The following is a 19121-nucleotide window of genomic DNA, read 5'->3' on the forward strand; positions in this document are numbered from 1 at the left end:
AATTCTGTGGCCGCCGCTCGATTTCTTCCCCTTCGTCTACCTTTGGCTTTGTTTTTGTCACCGCCGTCTCCATCGTAGCATATTATCCCCGACGAAAGTTCCTCGGTGGAAAACCAAAACCAATACCTAAGTTATGGTGAGAAATAATTTATCTCCACCCTCCCAGCACGAAGATAATTTCGCACGTGCGAGATCATGAAGTAAAAAAAAAAAAAATTCTTAAATTCTCCTTCCTCATTGCTTTTGAAGAAATTAAAAATACATTTTAGTACAAATAAGTTTCTAGGGAGTATTAATGTCTCAAGTTTTTTGTAAATATTTTTTTAATTGAAAAATCTTATTAAAAAAATCATATAACTTTCTAAGTAAGATTTTTCTACCAAGATGGGCGTATAGAAAATTTTTGAATAAGTATTTGACAATTGATATTGTAATACTTTTAGCATGGGGCAATTTTCATAGTAATTTTGTGTTTGATATTTTATTTGATTAAAAATTTATCGATAAGTATAGTAATATATTATATTGATTATTAATTTTTTATTTATTTCCCTATAAGAGGCAATAAGAGGTCCATTTAATTTTCCTAAGAAAATTTTAAAATATTTCTTGTAATTTTCTAATAACTCACTAATAGTAATAGGATTTTATTTAAAGGTTTTTTTGGAAATATGTATCATAGGAAAAAACATTTCTAGTTTTTCCTAGAATATAAATTTTTAACTAGGGGCACTAAGGACGCCATAGTAAATTTATGGCCAGATTCAAAAATTACAAAATAAGTTAGACAACATTTGGAATAAAAAAAATTAATATTGGTGCGTTTTAATCCACTATTGAAATTTGTTAGTGTTTGTAGGTTGTGTTAAGTATTTGGCTTTCCGCACCTAACGAATTGGTCTTTTGGGTTGTAATGATTAGGTGCTTACATGGTATCAGAGCTGGGCACGTCACGTCCCACGTTCACATCCAGTTTGGCACGGTGACTTTGCATTTGGCGGGGTGAGTGTTAGTGTTTATAGGTTGTGTTAAGTATTTGGTTTTCCGCACCTAACGGATCGAACCCTAAGCCAGCCATACAATCCTGAACCTCCCCTATCATTCTTTTTTAAAAATGTATGCATAATTTTATATATAATTTATTTGACATATATTTTATATAGAGTATTAAATGTAGGTTAAGCTCAAACTTGAACTCGATTAAAATTATTAGGCTTGAGTTCGATTAAAATTTTAGGTTCGAGGCTTGGGTCGACCGAGCTCGAGTTTAAAATATTTATATCAAGCTCAACCTGAACAAGGTTCGGACTCAGCTGGATTCAATACCACCCTTATGCCCAATTTTAAGTAAAGGTCATTCTCAATTTTATGTAAAATGTATGTATAATTTTATATACAATTTATTTGACATGTATTTTTTGAAAAGTTTTAAATGAATGTTAAAGCTCGAGCTAAGCTAGAACTCAGGTTAAAATTATAAGGCTCGAGCTCGAGTTCGAAATATTTAAATCAAGCATAGCAGGTTTGGGCTCAACACGGCTTGATGCCACCCTACCCGGCCACAACTCGTTTTTTCCTCTTTTTTAAATGATAAATAAATAATTTGCCTCCAATCACAGACCACGAGTCAAGTGAACGGCGTGGATTTGCCTTCGACGCCACGCTGATGCGAAATCTCGGCCTCCGTCCCCGCTGTTCTTTCGGATTTGGCCTTATTTCGCTTTCGTAAAGCAAACAGTCACATCTCACCTGTTGGGATTTGGCCTTATTTCGCTTCGCATTTGGCCTTAATTATGAGGGGTGGCATCGAGCCGAGCCGAGCCCGAACCTGCCTATGTTCGAGCCAAGCTTGATTTAAATATTTCGAGCCGAGCTTCGAGTCGAGACTCATCTCGAGCCGAACTCGAGCCTCAACATACATTTAAAAGTTTTCAAAAAATATATACCAAATAAAATATATATATAATTATATATACATTTTACATAAATTTGGACATAACTTATATATATAATACATGTATAAGATTGGGTATACTTAAAATTAAGCATAATCTATATATATAATACCTGTATAAAATTCGACATGATCTCTATATAAAATTTGGCATAATCAACATACATAATACCTGCATAAATACTCCATAAAATTATTTATACATTCAATAAACACTCCAATAAATTGTTTATACATTCCATAAAATAGTCTAAACACTCCATACACTGCATAATATTATAAATAAATTCCATACAATAATCAAACACAACAAAATTAAATGAAATATCACTATCAATTTACAATTACCCAAATAAAAACTATAAATCCATTATAAATTTACAAACTATAGTTATTTCTCTTTATGCTAGAAAATAATATACGTCCTTGCTTGAGAAAAATCTCCACCTATGACTAAAACAAAAAATAAAATTAGTTATTGTCAGATAAAAAAATACTCTTCCACTAGTAATTACTTAATGTCATTAAAAATATTAAAATTATCATGATGAGAAAAACGTGAAAAATCATGTAGCTGGTAGCATTATCTCTACACTCTTCTTCTCAGGCTGTAATCATAAAACAAACTTTTAATAAATAAAACTAAAAAATATCGTAATAAATAATTAATCAAAGAAATTCACCTTTTGATTTTTCTTTATACCGTGAAGAGTCCGAACCCAACCAGTGTCACAAATCAAAGTTTGAAATGTATTTGGTACCAAGGAAGAACTATACGAGTCTATTACTTTACCACCAGCACTAAATAATGACTCTGAAGCTACTGTGGATATGAGAATTATAAAGGGGGGTTAGTCAACAAACTTAAAATTTGAAGTTCATCTTCATCTCCTGCTTCAAATTCATTTAATTCCTCTACATGAAATTCAATTTCAAACTTGGTGTTAGTGTGGACAAGTTCATATACATTGAAAAACAGTTTTCAGTGTTAGAACCCCAAAATAAGAAAAATATAAAAAACAAGAAAATGAATAACTTATAATAGTATACTTAATTAAAACATAATATTTAAACCCCAAATTAGGTAAAACAAACATGATTACAACACAAATAAGTAATTTAATGTATAATTAATATATTAATTAATTAAATTAGATATTATATTATTTATTGATTGTTGTTTATTATACATTAATACAATAATTACGTGAGCCAATTAACTATGTACATGATTAATTATAAAAAATAAAAAAATAAACAGAAAAATTTGATCAAATGCTAACTTTAACACATTATATTTTTACGTATTATTGCATCGTCCAGATGAAAAACAGGTTGAGAATAGGATTTACAAGTTTTTTTTTTTTTTATAAAAACCACATGTGCGAACTCGCATGTGTGAACTACACGTGCGAGTTCGCATGCTGTGCGGGACGGAGCGTCGAGGGGGGAAAATAATCTCCCCCCCTCAGCTTAGGTCTCTGAAACTTTAGGTGTCCGGGGGTTCCCATTCCGACGAGAACGGTGGCCGGCTGATTTGACGATGGCAGTAGGAGGTGGTAGGGGGTGACGACGACGGGAGAGGGTCCAGAGCAGCCGCTCTAGTTGGGGTACGACGAGGTGAGGGCGACGCTACGGGAGTCGACGACGACGACGATGAGAGGCAGAGAAGGCGATGAGCGGGGGGAAGGATTAGGTGCGACGGCGGCGGAAGGGGCACCGGCGGCGAGAGGGAGAAGGGAGATGGAGGCCGAAAGAGGGAATTTCGGAGGAAAAAGAGAGAAGGGAAGGAGGAGACGAAGAGAGCGAGGGCGAGAGAGGGAATTTCGGAGGAAAAAGAGAGAAGGGAAGGAGGAGACGAAGAGAGCGAGGGCGAGAGAGAGACTGAAAAAAAATTTCGGGAGAGGAGGGCAAAGGCGGGAGAGAGACTGAAAAAAAATTCGGGAGAGAAGAGAGCGAGGGCAGGAGAGAGACCAAAAAAAAATTTTCAGGAGAGAAGAGAGCGAGGGCAAGAGAGAGACCCCCGATCCCGCCGCTCGTTAAATTAATGAGTCAGCTCGCGAGCCGATGAGCCGAACCTAGCTCTGTTCGAGTTCGGCTCGTTAACCTAAACGAGCCTATTTTTGTGTTCGAGTTCAAGCTCGAAATATAACGAGCCGAACCGAGCCGAACACGAGCCGCTCGCGAGCCGGCTTGGTTCGAAGCCACCCCTAATTGTGACCACACAAGTCATAGAAAAATGGTTTTTTTTTTTGTTTTGGCTAAATTTTAAAGTGAATAAAAATAAAATTTATATTATTTTAATTAAAAATAAAAAAGTTCTAAGTTATATTATAATTTTTTTATCATTCACCTCTTATCTTATTTTTATTAATAAAATTTTTTTCTAGACATAAATATGTAATTAGTTTTAAATATTATTTTATAGCAATATAAATGCAAAAACCTATCTAATAATTTTTAATGAATATTTTAATCAATAAATAAATAAATATTTTATTATTATTTTGGTTTGCCTACGGCGTTAGAAATGGGTTCTGGTCTGGACTTCTTCTCTTATCCGTCTTAGATGAATCGAACCCGGTCAGGAAACCTGCAAGCTCCTTCGCGAGTGGGAGCCAACCCAAACCCGGGGCGACAAGGCGCGAGCAACATCAATGTCCGCACAGATGTCATTTTGGTAATTTCAAGAGAACGGCATCGAGGGTGGTCGGCAGAAAATGAAAATCAAAGAAGAAGACGGAGGAGAGGTGAATTGCGGAGGGGATGAGCCGTGGTAATTGAGAAAGAAAACGACCTGGTGGCTAGCTGCTCGCCTTCCTCGTCGCTGCCTTCAGGAATTGAAATTTGCTTAAAATTCGCCTTATTATTTCACTTGTAGAGATCATGGAAGTAAAGACAGCGAGCGCTTTTTTGTCTTTTGGCTACGGCTCCCACAGCTCTCCCCCAAGGCAAGTCTCTCCTTCTCCCTCTCTCCCTCTCTCTTTCTCTCTGTTGTCTATCCCGTTCCGTTGCCGGGAGTCTTTTAAGCGTAACCGGTCATTTCATCACTTTGTATTTTTATTCTTGTATTGATTGCTTCCAGTTTTGGGAAGAGTTGAGTATGGGTCTGTTGCCGGGAGACTTCAACAAATCAATGAAATTGTGGCGCTGCTTGTAAGTTTTCGTGCTTGGGGCGCGTCGTATTTGGAGTTTTTCGAGGACCCATGAATGAATTTTGTTTGTGAACGGAATCGGTGATCGGAATTCAGCGTTGAATTGTCTACGCTGAATTTGGATACCTGTGCGTGTCTGCGTTGCGGTTAGCGGTGGATTATTTGGTATCTGCGTTTGTTCGTAAGTGGTATGTATAAGTCTAAATTTTGTAGCTTCGTGATTGAAGTTTTTGGTATCTCATTAGTTGGTGATCCAGTCTTTTAGGATTATAGGCTATCATGGCTCGGGCTTAAGTGAATGAATTCTCTGTTTGTATTTGAACTGACTACTAGGATCTCAGCAACTCCGTCAAAATTTAAGCAAAAGTTGACAGTTTAATTTTTTTATTATTATTAAAGTCGTGGCTTTGATGCATGTTGCTCGGGTACTATCTTAAATAGGGTGGCTTCAAACTGAGTCGGTTTGCGAACGGCTCGTATTCGGCTTGGTTCCGATTCGGTTTGATTCGTTATATTTTGAGCTCGAGCCGAACTCAAGAGAGCCAGGTTCGGCTCGTCGGCTCGGGGGTCTCTTTTCTCTCCCGAAATTTTTTTACGAGCCGCGCGGAACGAGAAATCTTTCACTGCGCAGGTCATCGTCCCCGCGAGCGCCGTCAGCAGTGGGAGACGTCTCTGACTCCGAGCTTAAGCCTCCTGATGACAGGTCATTTCGGACACACCCTTGTGGCAAAGAATGTTATTCCGGCAAGTTCCTCCGCCGCACCGTTGGCGCCGTAACGGTCTTTGTCCTCGAAGCGATTGTGGCCGTCTTGGATTCATCGTCGGGACCGATGCCCGCGGCGGAGGGCCACAGAGACTTCTCGTGGGCGAGACGCTACGGCATCTGATATTGATAAAACGGCGGGAGCTTCTGAAGATCGCGTCTGCAGGAAGCACGACGCAGGAGTTTCTTCTCCTGCAGTTGTGGCCGGACGGGTTATTCGTTTATACAAAAAACTACATTTAGATTTAATTCTGGTTTCTCTGATCATCTCCAAAGTTGCCAACATCCTGGTACTAATTAACTTGTTATTCTCATTCTTCTCTACTTTCCTTCGAAGAAAACTTTTTCATATGCGATTCCCATTTCACTCCACTTTATCGAACACTATAAAAGGTGAAAAAAAGTAAATACGAACGGGAAGCTCCTCCCACCTTTAACCTCTCCTCAATGAAAGGGAAATGAGGATCAAAATAACCCCGAGGCCAACGCCATAACGCTTAGGGGTTGTACAATTAAAATTCTGCAAACATGGACAATAAAACAATAGTCTTCATTTTTAGTACATGAAATAATTTTTTTCACTTACAGTTAATATAGTTTTTAATTTTTTGCATACATAAACTCTAAAATTTTTATTTTTTTCTGATCTCTTTGCCTTATCTTTTTTTTTTTGCAAGAAAAATGGGAGAGTGAAAACTCAAGTTTGGACTTGAAAAAAAATTTAACATCCAAAATTGAAATGCACAAATGCTAAGAGAGATAATTCCAAAAAGTATCTATGATTTTTAAGGAATGTAAACTCTTTTAGTTTTTTAACGGTGTAAAGAAAAATCAAAAAGTGAATTTCTTTGATTAATTATTTATTATGATATTTTTTAGTTTTATTTATTAAAATTTTGTTTTATGATTATAGCCTGAGAAGAAGAGTATCGAGATAATGCTACCAGCTACATGATTTTTCATGTTTTTCTCATCGTGGTAATTTTAATATTTTTAATGACATTAAGTAACTACTAGTGGAAGAGTATTTTTTTATCTGACAATAACTAATTTTTTTTTTTTAGTCATAGGTGGAGATTTTGCTCAAGCAAGGACGTATATTATTTCTAGCATAAAGAGAAATAACTATAGTTAGTAAATTTATAATAGATTTATAGTTTTTATTTGGGTGATTGTAAATTGATAGTGATATTTCAATTAATTTTGTTGTGTTTGATTATTATATGGAATTGATTTATAATATTATGCATTGTATAGAGTGTTTAGACTATTTTATGGAATGTATAAATAATTTATTGGAGTGTTTATGGAATGTATAAATAATTTTATGGTGTATTTATGCAGGTATTATGTATGTTGATTATGCCCAATTTTATATAGAGATCATGTCGAATTTTATACAGGTATTATATATATATAGATTATGCTTAATTTTAAGTATGCCCAATCTTATACATGTTTTATATATATATAGGTTATGCCCAATTTTTTTCCCAATATTTCGTCTCTCCTTTTCTCCATGAGCTAATCTATGGAGTCCTAAAAAATCAATATGGTATCAGAGCACTGATTTTCGGGACTCACAACTATGGTTTTTTAGAATTCCAAACTTGCTATTGCTTGGTGGATGATCGATTTGCTGATGATATCTTGTTGGTTTACAACGTTGGTTTATTTTTTGTCTTCGATGGTTGTTACCTTGCTGCTGATGGTATCTTGTCTTTGATGGTTCTTTGCTATAGTTGCTGCTGAGTTGAAACAATTGTGCATCTATCCATTTCGAGTTTATTGCTATCAACTTGGAACTATTGAAACTCTTCTGTTTGAATTGTTGCTTATGGCCAGAGAAGTTGAACTCAGATTCTTCTAATGTTATGCTCGGGATACAATTATTGTTGTCCGATTTCCATCTCGAGCAAAAGTGTTTTTTTTTGTGCACCTTCCTGCCATCTCCATCTCAACTACATGTCTTCTCTAGCCCATGTAAAGAAGCTGGTCGAACTGGCAGACCCAACACTTGTATACAAATTGATTCTGTTGTAGTTGATAATCTCTCTTCAGTTGATAACTTTTTTCTGTAGAGTTAACTGCTCTTTTGCTTCTGCTCATTGCTCTTCTTCTTACTGCTTAAATGCTTATTGCTTACTGCTTCATCGTCCAAACTCCTTACATCTGAGAGATGAAAGAAGAAGATATCGTTGTTGGTTGGAGGATTCATCACCCATTCATTTCAATCTGAAAACAGGGTGTTCAATACTACAACTGTGAATTTTTTTTTCCCTGGACCAGAGCATTCGGAAGTTGTTGGACTTCACAGTAAGATCTGGCTGATCGTATTCTAGTGGAAGTCTTCCACATTGTTGATTCAGCCCGGTGATTCTACTATTGGCAGATTTGAATATCACATATCATACTAATCAGCCTGTTGGCTGGTTTTCTACTAGATTTCCCTAATTGATTTCTGGATGATCTAGTATTTTTGTTGGCCCTCACCGACTATTCTCTAGACGATCTGGCATTTTGCTAGAATCGTTATTATTGGAAGGCTACTAATTTCTCTGAATCAAGGATCCAATAGCGTAGTTCCTTATCTTCGAAAGCTCTATGATGGCATTACGTTTATATTTGAAAGTTGTTGATTACATATGGATCTTTATCGTTGTTCCGAGTGATTGATGGCATTACGTCCATTATGTCCAGGGTATTACTACTTGATCTGTTATTTCTAGAAGATTTATCCCCTATAAATTACTCTTTGGTGGATAAAACTTATTGTGTATAGCACTGGTACTCTCTTGGTACCGTTTTGTTGTAAACACATCTGCCTATAACATTATTTCCAATTTGTTGACTAACCCCCCCAGAGTAAAATGCAACTTCATAAATCAGAAAATTAAACAAAATTAACTAAAATTAAACTAGCAACTTCAGAAAATACAACATTCAATAGCATAGGAATCCATAAACTAAAATACAGCTAATTAAACAGAAAATCCATAAACTAAAATTAAACTTTACAATAATTTTAATTTATCTGCAATTGACAGAAATTTCATTAACATAAAATCAGAAATTAAACAGTAAATCACAAAAAAATAAATACAGTAAGTAAACACCTAAATTCAAATCAATATTATAATTAAACACAGTAATTAGATTCAATTAACAAACGCCCTAAAAAATCATTTTGCTAAATCAGCTTCTGAAATTCAAATTCGGGTTAGGAGGGTGAGTAGGGCTTCGATTTTGAGAGAAGGGGCGGCGAGAGAGTGAAATAATAGGGTATTAAGAGAGGGGACGCTGAGAGGAAATTATAGGGTTTGGTTTTGAGAGAGGGGGCGACAAAGAGATGAAATGATAGTTTTCGGTTTTGAGAGAGGGGGCGACGAAGAGATGAAATGGTAGTTTTTGGTTTCGAGAAAGGGGCGGCGAGCGGATGAACAGAGAGGAACAGAGAAGAAGAATGAGAGATGAGGCTGAGACGAAGTCTGGGTTGAGGCGAAGAGAGAGCGGCTGAGAGGGTGAGGCCGAGCAGCGGCAGCAGGGGAACGGTCGAGGCCGATCGACGGCAGCAGGGGAGCGGCGAGAGGAGAGGGGCCGAGACGAGAGGCGAGGAGAAAGATCGAGGAAGAGATTAGAACGAAAAACATAAGTGAGGGCTGATGTGGCGGGCGCTTACGTGGCCCTAGATGACAAGGCAAAAGACGGTAATATATAATGATGTGGCAGATTACATGGCAGCTGATGTGTCGGGATTATAACGTGGCAACTTATGTTTTAATCTACTCACGTTACACTGATGATGTGGTGACACGTAAGCAGTCAAAGCTTACGTGTTGTTTTTAACTGTCTACATGTACAGTGGACCGGTCAAAGTTTGGTATTTTTGCAAATAAGTTGATACGTGTTGTCTTTAACTGTCTACATGTAAAATTCTCTTGTTTGATTTAATCTAGCTCATCTCCTTCGTTGGCCGAGTTAATGGTAGTTCAGCGAGTCTAGTCTTTTTCTGGCATATCTTCAAATTCTTTTTTTCGCTTGCTCCGTTGCAGAAACATTAGGGAAGCCGAGAGAGAGAGGTCCCTATTTGAATTTAATTTGTCGGGTTAACTACATATCAAGCAACGAAGCTATGAACCAGTGAATTATCTACCCGGACAAGGTTAACTCAGTACCAGCAAGTCAACTCAAACCTAAGTCAACTGACTCTGTCAATTATACGGGTCCAAGTTTTTTAGGATTTTCATCATTTGGTACATGTTATTTGGGCCCAGACCCAATTGAGCATTAAGAAAAGTTAATATTCGCTTATGAGAAAGTGAAATCAAAGTCCTTTGATGTACGTTTTCCTAAAGACTACAAAAAGATACTTATGAAGTTATGGGATTCTTACCTAAAATTTGTGTCTTTTAATCTTTTAGAACAAACTTTTTCCGGTCTGTTAAGTTTAAAAAATCTTCTTATATTCTAATTAACACATTTTTATTATTGATTTAAGATATTTTATAATTTAAAAACTCTGTAAACAAAATCATTTTTCTTTTTTAAGATCTTATTTGTCGGTAAATGTTTATTACCTTATATTTATTATAAAAAAATAAAAAAATTAAATATTTATTATTAAAAAATATCTTCTAATTTAATTAACACCTTTCATTATTGATTTAAGATATTTTATAATTTAAAAATATTTTAAAAAATTGTTTCTTCATATTCTTCAAGATTTTTTAAAAATAAAATAATTTGTAAAGTCAAAGATTTTTTAAATCAATAATGAAAGGTGTTAATTAGAATAGAAGAAGATTTTTAATAATTAATATATAAATTTTAATTTTATTATAATTACATGGTAGTTGACGAGAAGTGACAGTGACTTTTTAAATGACATGTCAACAACTTCGTATTTGACGGTGATGTGGTAAGCTTCTAATTTTGCATGCCGACGTAGCAGATGGACGGTCAAATGCTCGCTAGTTACTTTTAACTATCTAGTGTAAAAGTGGACCACTCAAAGTTGAGTATTTTCTTAAATAAGTTTCTAACTTGGTAATTTTTTGAAATAATTTTTTAATTGGGTAATTTTCTAAAAAAATCTTTTTTATTATATACATGTACAAGTATAAGGGTGTATATGGTATCAAATATTTAAATAAAATTTAAGAAATTCAATTATATGTGCACTATTTAAAATTACATACTATTTTAAATATATATTGAACTCAACCTAGGTCAAACTCGAGTTTGAACTCAACAAGTAAAACTCAACAAGTAAAACACAGACAGGTGCAATGCATTATTACCTGCGTCAGCAATTATTAAGAGAGAGGAAATCAGTAAATTAATTTATTGAGAGGAAAGAAACCCACTGACTGTTCGAGTTTGAACTCAACATGTAAAAAACAGACAGGTGCAATGCATCGCTACCTGCGTCACCAATTAAATTATTGAAAGAGAGAGAACCGTCGTCTTTTTCCGCGGAACTCCCCGATGCACTGTGCGCCGACCGACGAAAGCTCCTCTAAATTATTGAGACGAAGGGACCCACTCACTTTTCTCCTCTCCGTATTTCCATGGACGCCCATTCAATTATTAAGAGAGAGGAATACACCATCCTTATCCCACTGACTTTTCTTGTCCATGTGTTTCATAGACACCATTAAATTATTGTAAGAGGGAGAGAGAGAGAGAGTCATTAGTCATTGTTCTGTTTGACTCGAAATATGTGGCTATTGAAAGGACATGTCCTCTTCCAAATGGTTAAATTATTCTTAGAAGAGAACAAAGACTGCATTTGCATTCTTTTGAAATTTTCCTGCATCGTTTGAAATTTCTTCTGCTGCTGCTCTTCATTATCATCCTCAATCCACCGAGCCCAAGGACTTTCTGCTTGATCACTTTCTCCTCTTTGCAACAGTGTCTGCAAAGCTACTTGTGTTTTTTTATCCGTAAGTTGCTCTCTCTATTCTCCTTTTTTTTTTCTTTTTTTTTTGCTTTCTTGTTTTATACAGTTGTTACTAAAACAACAACTTGTGTTTTTTATCCGTAAGCTGGTCTCTCTACTCTCTCTTTTTTTTTTTTTTTGCTTTTTTTGTTTTATACAGTTGTTACTAAAACAAACAAGACAAACATTAGAAAGAGGGATCAAGGATGGAGATATTTTCACCCGTTTTAGAACTTGGGAAGTGTTTATATGTTCCCTTGAAACGCCATTGTTGTTATTTCTTTCACTATGAGAAGAATGTCAATGAATTGAAAAGTGAAGCAGAGTCTCTGTGTACACGGAGAGATGATACAAATAGGCAGCTTGATGAGGAAAGAAGGTCCCAGAGATTGCCTTTACAAGCTGTGGAAGTTTGGAAGACACATGTGGAGAAGGTTGTTGGGGACGTTGAGAGACTGACCGAGCAGATGAGTACAGAAGAGCACAAATGTCTGATGGGATGGTGTCCCAACTTGAGTTGGCGTTATCGTGTAGGTAAAAGTGCAGCCAAGAAAATGGATCAAGTTAAAAAGCTAAATAACGTTCGGAATGAGTTGGGTGTTGCATTAGCATATGATGCTCCTCCCGCGGATGTTGTAGAAATTAGGGGGGATCCTATTGTGCCAAATGAGGTGGGCCAGACGGTTATGGAGCAGGTCATGAAAGCTTTGGAAGATGACAATATTAGATCCATTGGTATTCATGGTATGGGAGGCATCGGAAAAACTACCCTCGTTAGAGACATTAACAATCGTATGCAGAAGGAATCAACACTTTTCAATAAGGTTATTATGGTGACCGGCTCTCAAAATCCAGAGTTGAAAACCATCCAAGATCACATCGCAGAACGTTTAGGAATGAAGCTTGGGTATAGTGAAATCAACTTAAGAGCACATCAGTTGTTGGAAGGGTTAAATAAGCAGGATAGAATCCTGATCATATTTGATGACGTATGGACAGAACTGGAGGTTGTCAAACTGGGCATCCCAAGTAAAGATGAGCACAGATGTTGTAAAATTATTCTCACAACAAGGAACAGAGGTGTATGTCATCAAATGGGCACAGATGCAGAGTTCGAAATGAAGCCATTGTTGAAGCAGGATTCATGGGTCCTCTTTGAATCAAAAATTGGAGATGTGATTTCAAAAAATCCTAAATTACGACCTATTGGAGAGGATATTGTAAGGGAGTGCAAAGGCTCACCACTAGCAATTGTTACACTTGGTTCAACATTGGCGAAAAAGGAGGAGCAATATGTGTGGCAAGACGTGCTAAGGAGATTAAGAAGCTCAGAGCCAACTGAGTTAGACAGTATTATGTCCGGTGTGATTTCAGCCATTAAAGTAAGTTATGATTATCTATGTGATGAAGGAATGAAGTTTTGTTTCTTATTTTGTTCCCTATTCCCAGAGGACGATAATATCAACCTACAGGATTTAAGAGTTTTTGGCATCGGAGAAGGTTTTCTACGCGGTGAAGGAGATTTGCTTCAGGCGAAAGTAAAATTAAGGTCGTACATTAAAAGCCTCAAGGATTGTGGCCTATTGTTAGATGGCGATTACATTAACCATGTGAAAATGCACGATGTGGTGCGGGACACAGCCCGCTATATTGCTTCAAAAGAAGGACATGGATTCATCGAAAAAACAAGAAAGGGCTTAAGAGATTGGCCAGAGCTAGAAAATGAAGAGCATTGCAAACAATTGTCTTTAATGCAAAATGGTAATATTGTGGCATTGCCAGACTCACCCAAGTTTCCACAACTCCGCACTTTATTCCTTACACACTGTATTGGAATAGAGCACATTCCAAACAATTTCTTCCTAGGAATGTCTACACTTGTAAATTTAGATCTTTTCGAGACAAGTTTGGTAACATTGCCACAATCAATTTCATCTCTAACAAGCCTAAGAACTCTAAGACTTGGTTGGAATATTTCATCCCACATTACATTGGATCTGTCATCTCTTGGGATGTTGAAGAACCTTGAGATACTTATTCTCAATGGAATGGTTACTATTCCAGTCGAATTAGCAGAACTGACAAATTTGAAAGTTTTAGATCTACGACATATGTATTTGGAATCGATACCTGCAAATGTCTTAAGTAAGCTACATCGCCTTGAAGAGTTATACTTGGATTACAAGTTACATTATAATGGAAAAAGGAATGACGGCACTGCTAGTTTGATTGAGGTTGCTTCCTTGAATTGCTTAACCGTACTTAAAGTGAATGTAAGTGAAGAAGAACTTTTGTGTCAAAACATCTCCAGTCGGTTGAGTCAGTTGCAAGAATTCAAAATTATTTTTGGTGCTCATATTTCAGTCAGTTATCCCATATATTGCAACATTTTAGCCCTCCATAAGCTACCATACCTAGTGCCAGAGTGGGTCATTTGTTTGATTCAAAAAGTTGAGTGCCTTGAATTGGAGTGGAGACCTGATTTGAAGAATGTTTTACAGTTGGACACTGTGAGTACATTGAAACACTTGAGAATCTCAAATTGTTCGGTTATACAACATATTGCAAACACAAATGAAGCTCCACTTTCAGACTATGCCTTGGGAAGATTGGAAGTGCTACGACTTGTTGAGTTACCCAGTTTGGAAAAGATTTGCCAAGGGCCGCTACCAGAGAGGTTTGTCATGAACCTCAGGGTTCTAGATATCAAGGATTGTGGTAAACTTTTAAACGCCCTTCCCCATGATCATTTGCAAGCATTACAGTCATTGGAGGAATTGTATCTTCAAAATTGTGATGCAATGACGCATGTTGCCAGCACAACTGAAGAGCCGAGTAGATTAGAAAGAAATGCTCTAGAGCATCTCGTTGAGTTGTCGATTGAGGATATGCCTAATTTGCAAAGAATAAGTGATGGGCCAGTTCCAGAAGGATTTATGAAGAAATTAAAATGGCTATGCCTCAGAAGGTGTGGGAAGTTAACAATTGACTTTTCTCGTGACCTAGTGCATTGCATAGAGACCATAGAGCATATTCAACTTGAGGAAATTTATGCAGTGGATAAAATATTTGACTTATCTTCATATCTGACTTTGCCAAATCCATTGGAAAGATTGAAATATTTATCACTTACCAATTTTAAAACTTTGACAGTGGTGTTCGGAGGTCCACGATCAACTCATTTCTTTCCCAATTTGGAGTCCTTCACCATTAAAAATTGTCCTGAACTAGTAAGCATATGGTCTTTTGATAATAATGTACCATCGGAAAGGTGTCATGAAGTTGGCGACCTATGCCAGTTGTCAAATGTGGTGAGCAACTCTGATGGGCCAGTACACTTGCAACATTCATTGACTCCTATTGGCAGCTTCTTCCAAAATCTAAGGAGTCTATATGTAAAAGATTGTAACAATTTGAGATACCTGTTACCTCTTGGTCTTGCCCAACAGTTGCGAAATCTGGAATGGTTGGAAGTTGAGTCATGTGAGAGACTTGAGAAACTAATCTCATATGAGGAGGAGCCCGCAGGATGGACGATGAAAGAGGAGGTGCTTCCTCGGTTGAGATATCTAGATGTTATTGATTGTAACAATTTGAGATACATATTACCTCTTGGGCTTGCCCAACAGTTGCGAAATCTGGAATGGTTGCAAGTTGAGTCATGTGAGAGACTTGAGAAACTAATCTCATATGAGGAGGAGACCACAGGATGGACGATGAAAGAGGAGGTGCTTCCTCGGATGGGATATCTTGTCCTACGACACCTACCAGAGCTAACAAATCTCTATAGTGGGAAGAGTTTTCTTCAACTCCCATCATTGGAGCGCATCGAAGTGGCTTATTGTAGCAAGCTAAAGCAGCTCTCGTTGGAACCCAATACCAGCCCCAAGCTTAATGAGATCCGTGGAGGAGAAAAATGGCTTCGAGGTTTGGAACAGGAGATGAATATGGAGATGAAGAGCCATTTCAAGCCACTCTTCCGAGTGAGAGCGAGGTATGTAAGAATATTGGATTGAGTATATTTCCATCATGTGTTTCTTTACTTCATCTACAGTTTTGGAATATCAATTTTATCGATATGAGGTTTCTGTTAGAGTGATTTTTTGGATGTCTTTCCTGTGATTAAAGTCGATACAAAGAAAGCAATTTGATGTTTCTTAATTTTCCTGAAATGTTTGTATTCATTTTGGGGTTTAAATTGATTAACACATTCATCAATATTTAATCATTGTTTATTTTGTGTATGTATGTCTTTTTTATTCAGTATGGAAGAAGAGTCGGAAACAGAAGAAAATCAGGAATAAAGGAAAAGGTTACTCTTACTACTGCCAATTTGGAAAACCACAATATTTGTTAAAATCGTTAAATAATCGTTATTTACTCTTTCTTTAACTACACTTTTCCATTTCTTGTGCAGGAAAAATGAAGGGGAAGATGAAAATGAATTCAGTATAAAATGATAATCCACATGTAACAAAAACGGAAGAAGAGTGGAGGACGATGAGCATAACTGATCAAAGCAGGTTGGGCTTTAGTACTCTCATGGACAGGCTTCGGAAAATAAAATAAAATAAAATAGAAAGGTTGGGCTTGTTTCTAGACATTCATTCACCATTTGTCGACATTGATAGGAGTGAATATGGAGGGCAGAAATTTGCTCATATTTTAGGTTTTCTCGACTATGCCTTGTTTCAGACTTTTGTTGCTAAAATTCAGTAATTTTGCCCCAAATGTACAGAGGAGTCCTGGTGAAAGCAGGAATTTCTTTGGACAGAAACATCAAAATGGTTTTGCTGCCAGTGGTTATGAGGATTTGGGTGACTCCACTTCTTCTGGTTTGTCGTCGTCTTCCTTGCATCTGTTTTAAGTCTATGCTAATGTGTCACTTTTTTAAAAAACCTTTTCAGGTAGAGGGCGACTTACACTGGGTAGAAGTAACTATGCCTCTTCCCCTCCTACACGAAATTTCAATGAAAGTGACTTGAGGCTTCGACTATTGCTGCAACAACAACCTTTATCTGGACATCAATACTTCAGAATCTCTGATCAGATAGATGATAGATACTCAACTATCAAAGATGGTTACAACATCTAGGCTATTAGGGCAAACGGAGGAAAAGGGTTTCTCACACTTCGCACAGATGTCACTACAACAGTCTCGAAATCAGCAATTCTCAAGTGGGCAGTGGGGTAATTGGAGTGAGTTCCAGAATGGAAATGAGATGGGTGGAATTGCAGAGTTTCTCAGAAACCAGAGGGTTGGATTCAACAAATACTTTTCTGGGTATGATGAGTTAAAAGTTCGAAAGCCAAGTTCAGGAGCTCTATATAAGAGTGCATTTGGAATTTGATCTGTTTTTTGAATTGGATTCATTGCTCTGGAACTTTTGTCCCAAGCTGGATAGCCCGAGCATGGTGAAGGTGAGTGCCCACCCAATTGATCGACTTTATCAGAGATTTGAGGTGAAAATCAGATGCATTTGCTGGAATGTTATTTGGGGAGGGCAGAGATGTGGCATCAGCAATCAGAATTGACCCCCGAGAGCACCATTTGAACTAACTCTTAATCGGCGACTGCATTAGCATTGGCTATTGACAGGAATTCTTTCGGCCACTGCTGTGCCTGCGGAAGGTGTAAATCGCTGTTCATCTTTTTGCACGAGTCCTGAATCCTGAAGATGAGATTCCCCGGTGCCAGAGCTAGCAGGAGCGGTTACATTTTGGTTTCGCATGATGCCTTACTAGAGATGGGGATTGGCCATTGCGACGGTGCCATTTTCTTTATACAAGTATAAACTAGTGCATCCACCAAATATTTTGACAGGCTTCATATTTCATTGAGAATATTGAGAGCTATATACTAAATACGACTTGCAGATGATGATCATTTTAAGTACAAAAGCTGCAAGTGTTTAAGGTCCAAATCTGGCGGATCAAATTTAAAAAAAAAAAAAATTGGAGTCAATCTGGTAACTGATATGGTGAGAAATATGGGAAACTCAAGGGACTAAATGCTTATAATATATTCTTCTAAATTTTGTAAGTTGTATTTTATTATAACCACGGCTTGTTTTTAGGTACTGGGGGCATTTACTATGGTTTTTAGACAATCACGGCGTGCATGGTTTATAACAAATAAGATTTCCAAGTAAGGTGTACGATGATAAAATAGAATCTCAGGTCCCAAACAATGATCCCATTGATGATGAAAAAAAGAGAATTCTTAGTTCAATTCTCCACCTCTAAGGATAGATGAAATTCTACTCATAGTAACCATTCGTCACAGAATGACTATTTATGTCAAATGAATTATGAGTTCAAAAAATCCTGTTTAGCAGAAAGACAAATATTCCTTAGTCATTATTAGACAATCACTTGTCCTATGGGGCTAATAGTTTTTTTATAGGACTAATAGTTTTTGTTCCCCATCTCATGAGGCTAATAGTTTTTGTTTATCATCTCATGGAAAACCCTTCTCGGCTCTCCCCTTCTAAGGGTAATTTAATGATAGGTTCTATAGGAACTCGACAATATATTTGGTCAAATACCTTGCCATAATCTCTTACATTCCTTTTTTCCTTTCCTAACAAGTTCCTGGATGACAAGCCTAAAGGTTATCTAATTGATGATATTAATATTGATAATAGCGGCGATATCGATATTGATGATAGTCTTCACCGCCTTATAATAATAATAATAAAAAAAGAATAAAAAAAATAATAGAAGAAAGGAAAGAAAGAAGAAAAGAAGAAAGAAGGAAAGAAGAAGAAAGAAAGAAAGAAGGAAGGAAGGAAGGACAGAAGGAAGAAAAAAGAAAAAAATATAGAAGGAAAGAAGAAGAAAGAGGAAAGAAAAAAGAAGGAAAGAAGAAGCAAAAAAAGAAAGAAAAAGAGAGAAGAAAAAATGAAGAAATAAAGAAAGATGAAAGGAAAGAAAGAAGGAATTAAGAAGGACAGAAAGAAAGAAAAAAATATAGAAGGAAAGAAGAAGAAAGAGGAAAGAAAAAAGAAGAAGGAAAGAAGAAGCAAAAAAAGAAAGAAAAAGAGAGAAGAAAAAATGAAGAAATCAAGAAAGATGAAAGGAAGAAAGAAGGAATTAAGAAGGAAGAAAGAAAGAAAGAACGAAAGAAAGAAGGAAAGAAGAAGAAAGAAGGAACGAAAGAAGAAAGAAGAAAGAAAAAAAAGGAAAAAGAAAGAAGGAAAGAACAGGAGCAGAAGAAAAAAAGAAATAGAAAAAGAATGAAAAAAAACAGGAATGAAAGAAGAAAAACAGAAACAAAAAAGAGATAAAAGAAAAACTAAATAAAAG

General features: G+C 36.5%; 1 protein-coding gene across 6 annotated transcripts; it reads left to right on the top strand.

Annotated features, from left to right (window-relative positions):
• The first annotated feature begins 11735 nt into the window (after nucleotides 1-11735).
• On the top strand, nucleotides 11736-17894 carry LOC137965593 (probable disease resistance protein At5g63020). Of its 6 annotated transcripts, none has more exons than XR_011116110.1 (6): nucleotides 11736-11817; nucleotides 11974-15807; nucleotides 16078-16125; nucleotides 16231-16396; nucleotides 16552-16648; nucleotides 16721-17894. XR_011116110.1 is itself a non-coding variant. In XM_068811862.1 (4 exons), the coding sequence occupies exons 2-3, from the start codon at nucleotides 12020-12022 to the stop codon at nucleotides 16115-16117; spliced, it is 3828 nt and encodes a 1275-aa protein (XP_068667963.1). In that variant the 5' UTR covers nucleotides 11736-11817; nucleotides 11974-12019; the 3' UTR covers nucleotides 16118-16125; nucleotides 16231-16545. The 6 variants fall into 6 exon arrangements, 1 of the variants encoding a protein (XP_068667963.1); XR_011116109.1 differs by having other exon boundaries at nucleotides 16552-16630; XR_011116113.1 differs by lacking the exon at nucleotides 16552-16648 and having other exon boundaries at nucleotides 16231-16336.
• The last annotated feature ends 1227 nt before the right edge of the window (nucleotides 17895-19121 follow it).

Source organism: Aristolochia californica, unplaced genomic scaffold, assembly GCF_029961685.1.
Source record: "Aristolochia californica isolate CCGP_79_NKW_82.1479 unplaced genomic scaffold, dmAriCali1.0.hap1 SCAF_5, whole genome shotgun sequence".
Classification (NCBI taxonomy): Eukaryota; Viridiplantae; Streptophyta; class Magnoliopsida; order Piperales; family Aristolochiaceae; genus Aristolochia; species Aristolochia californica.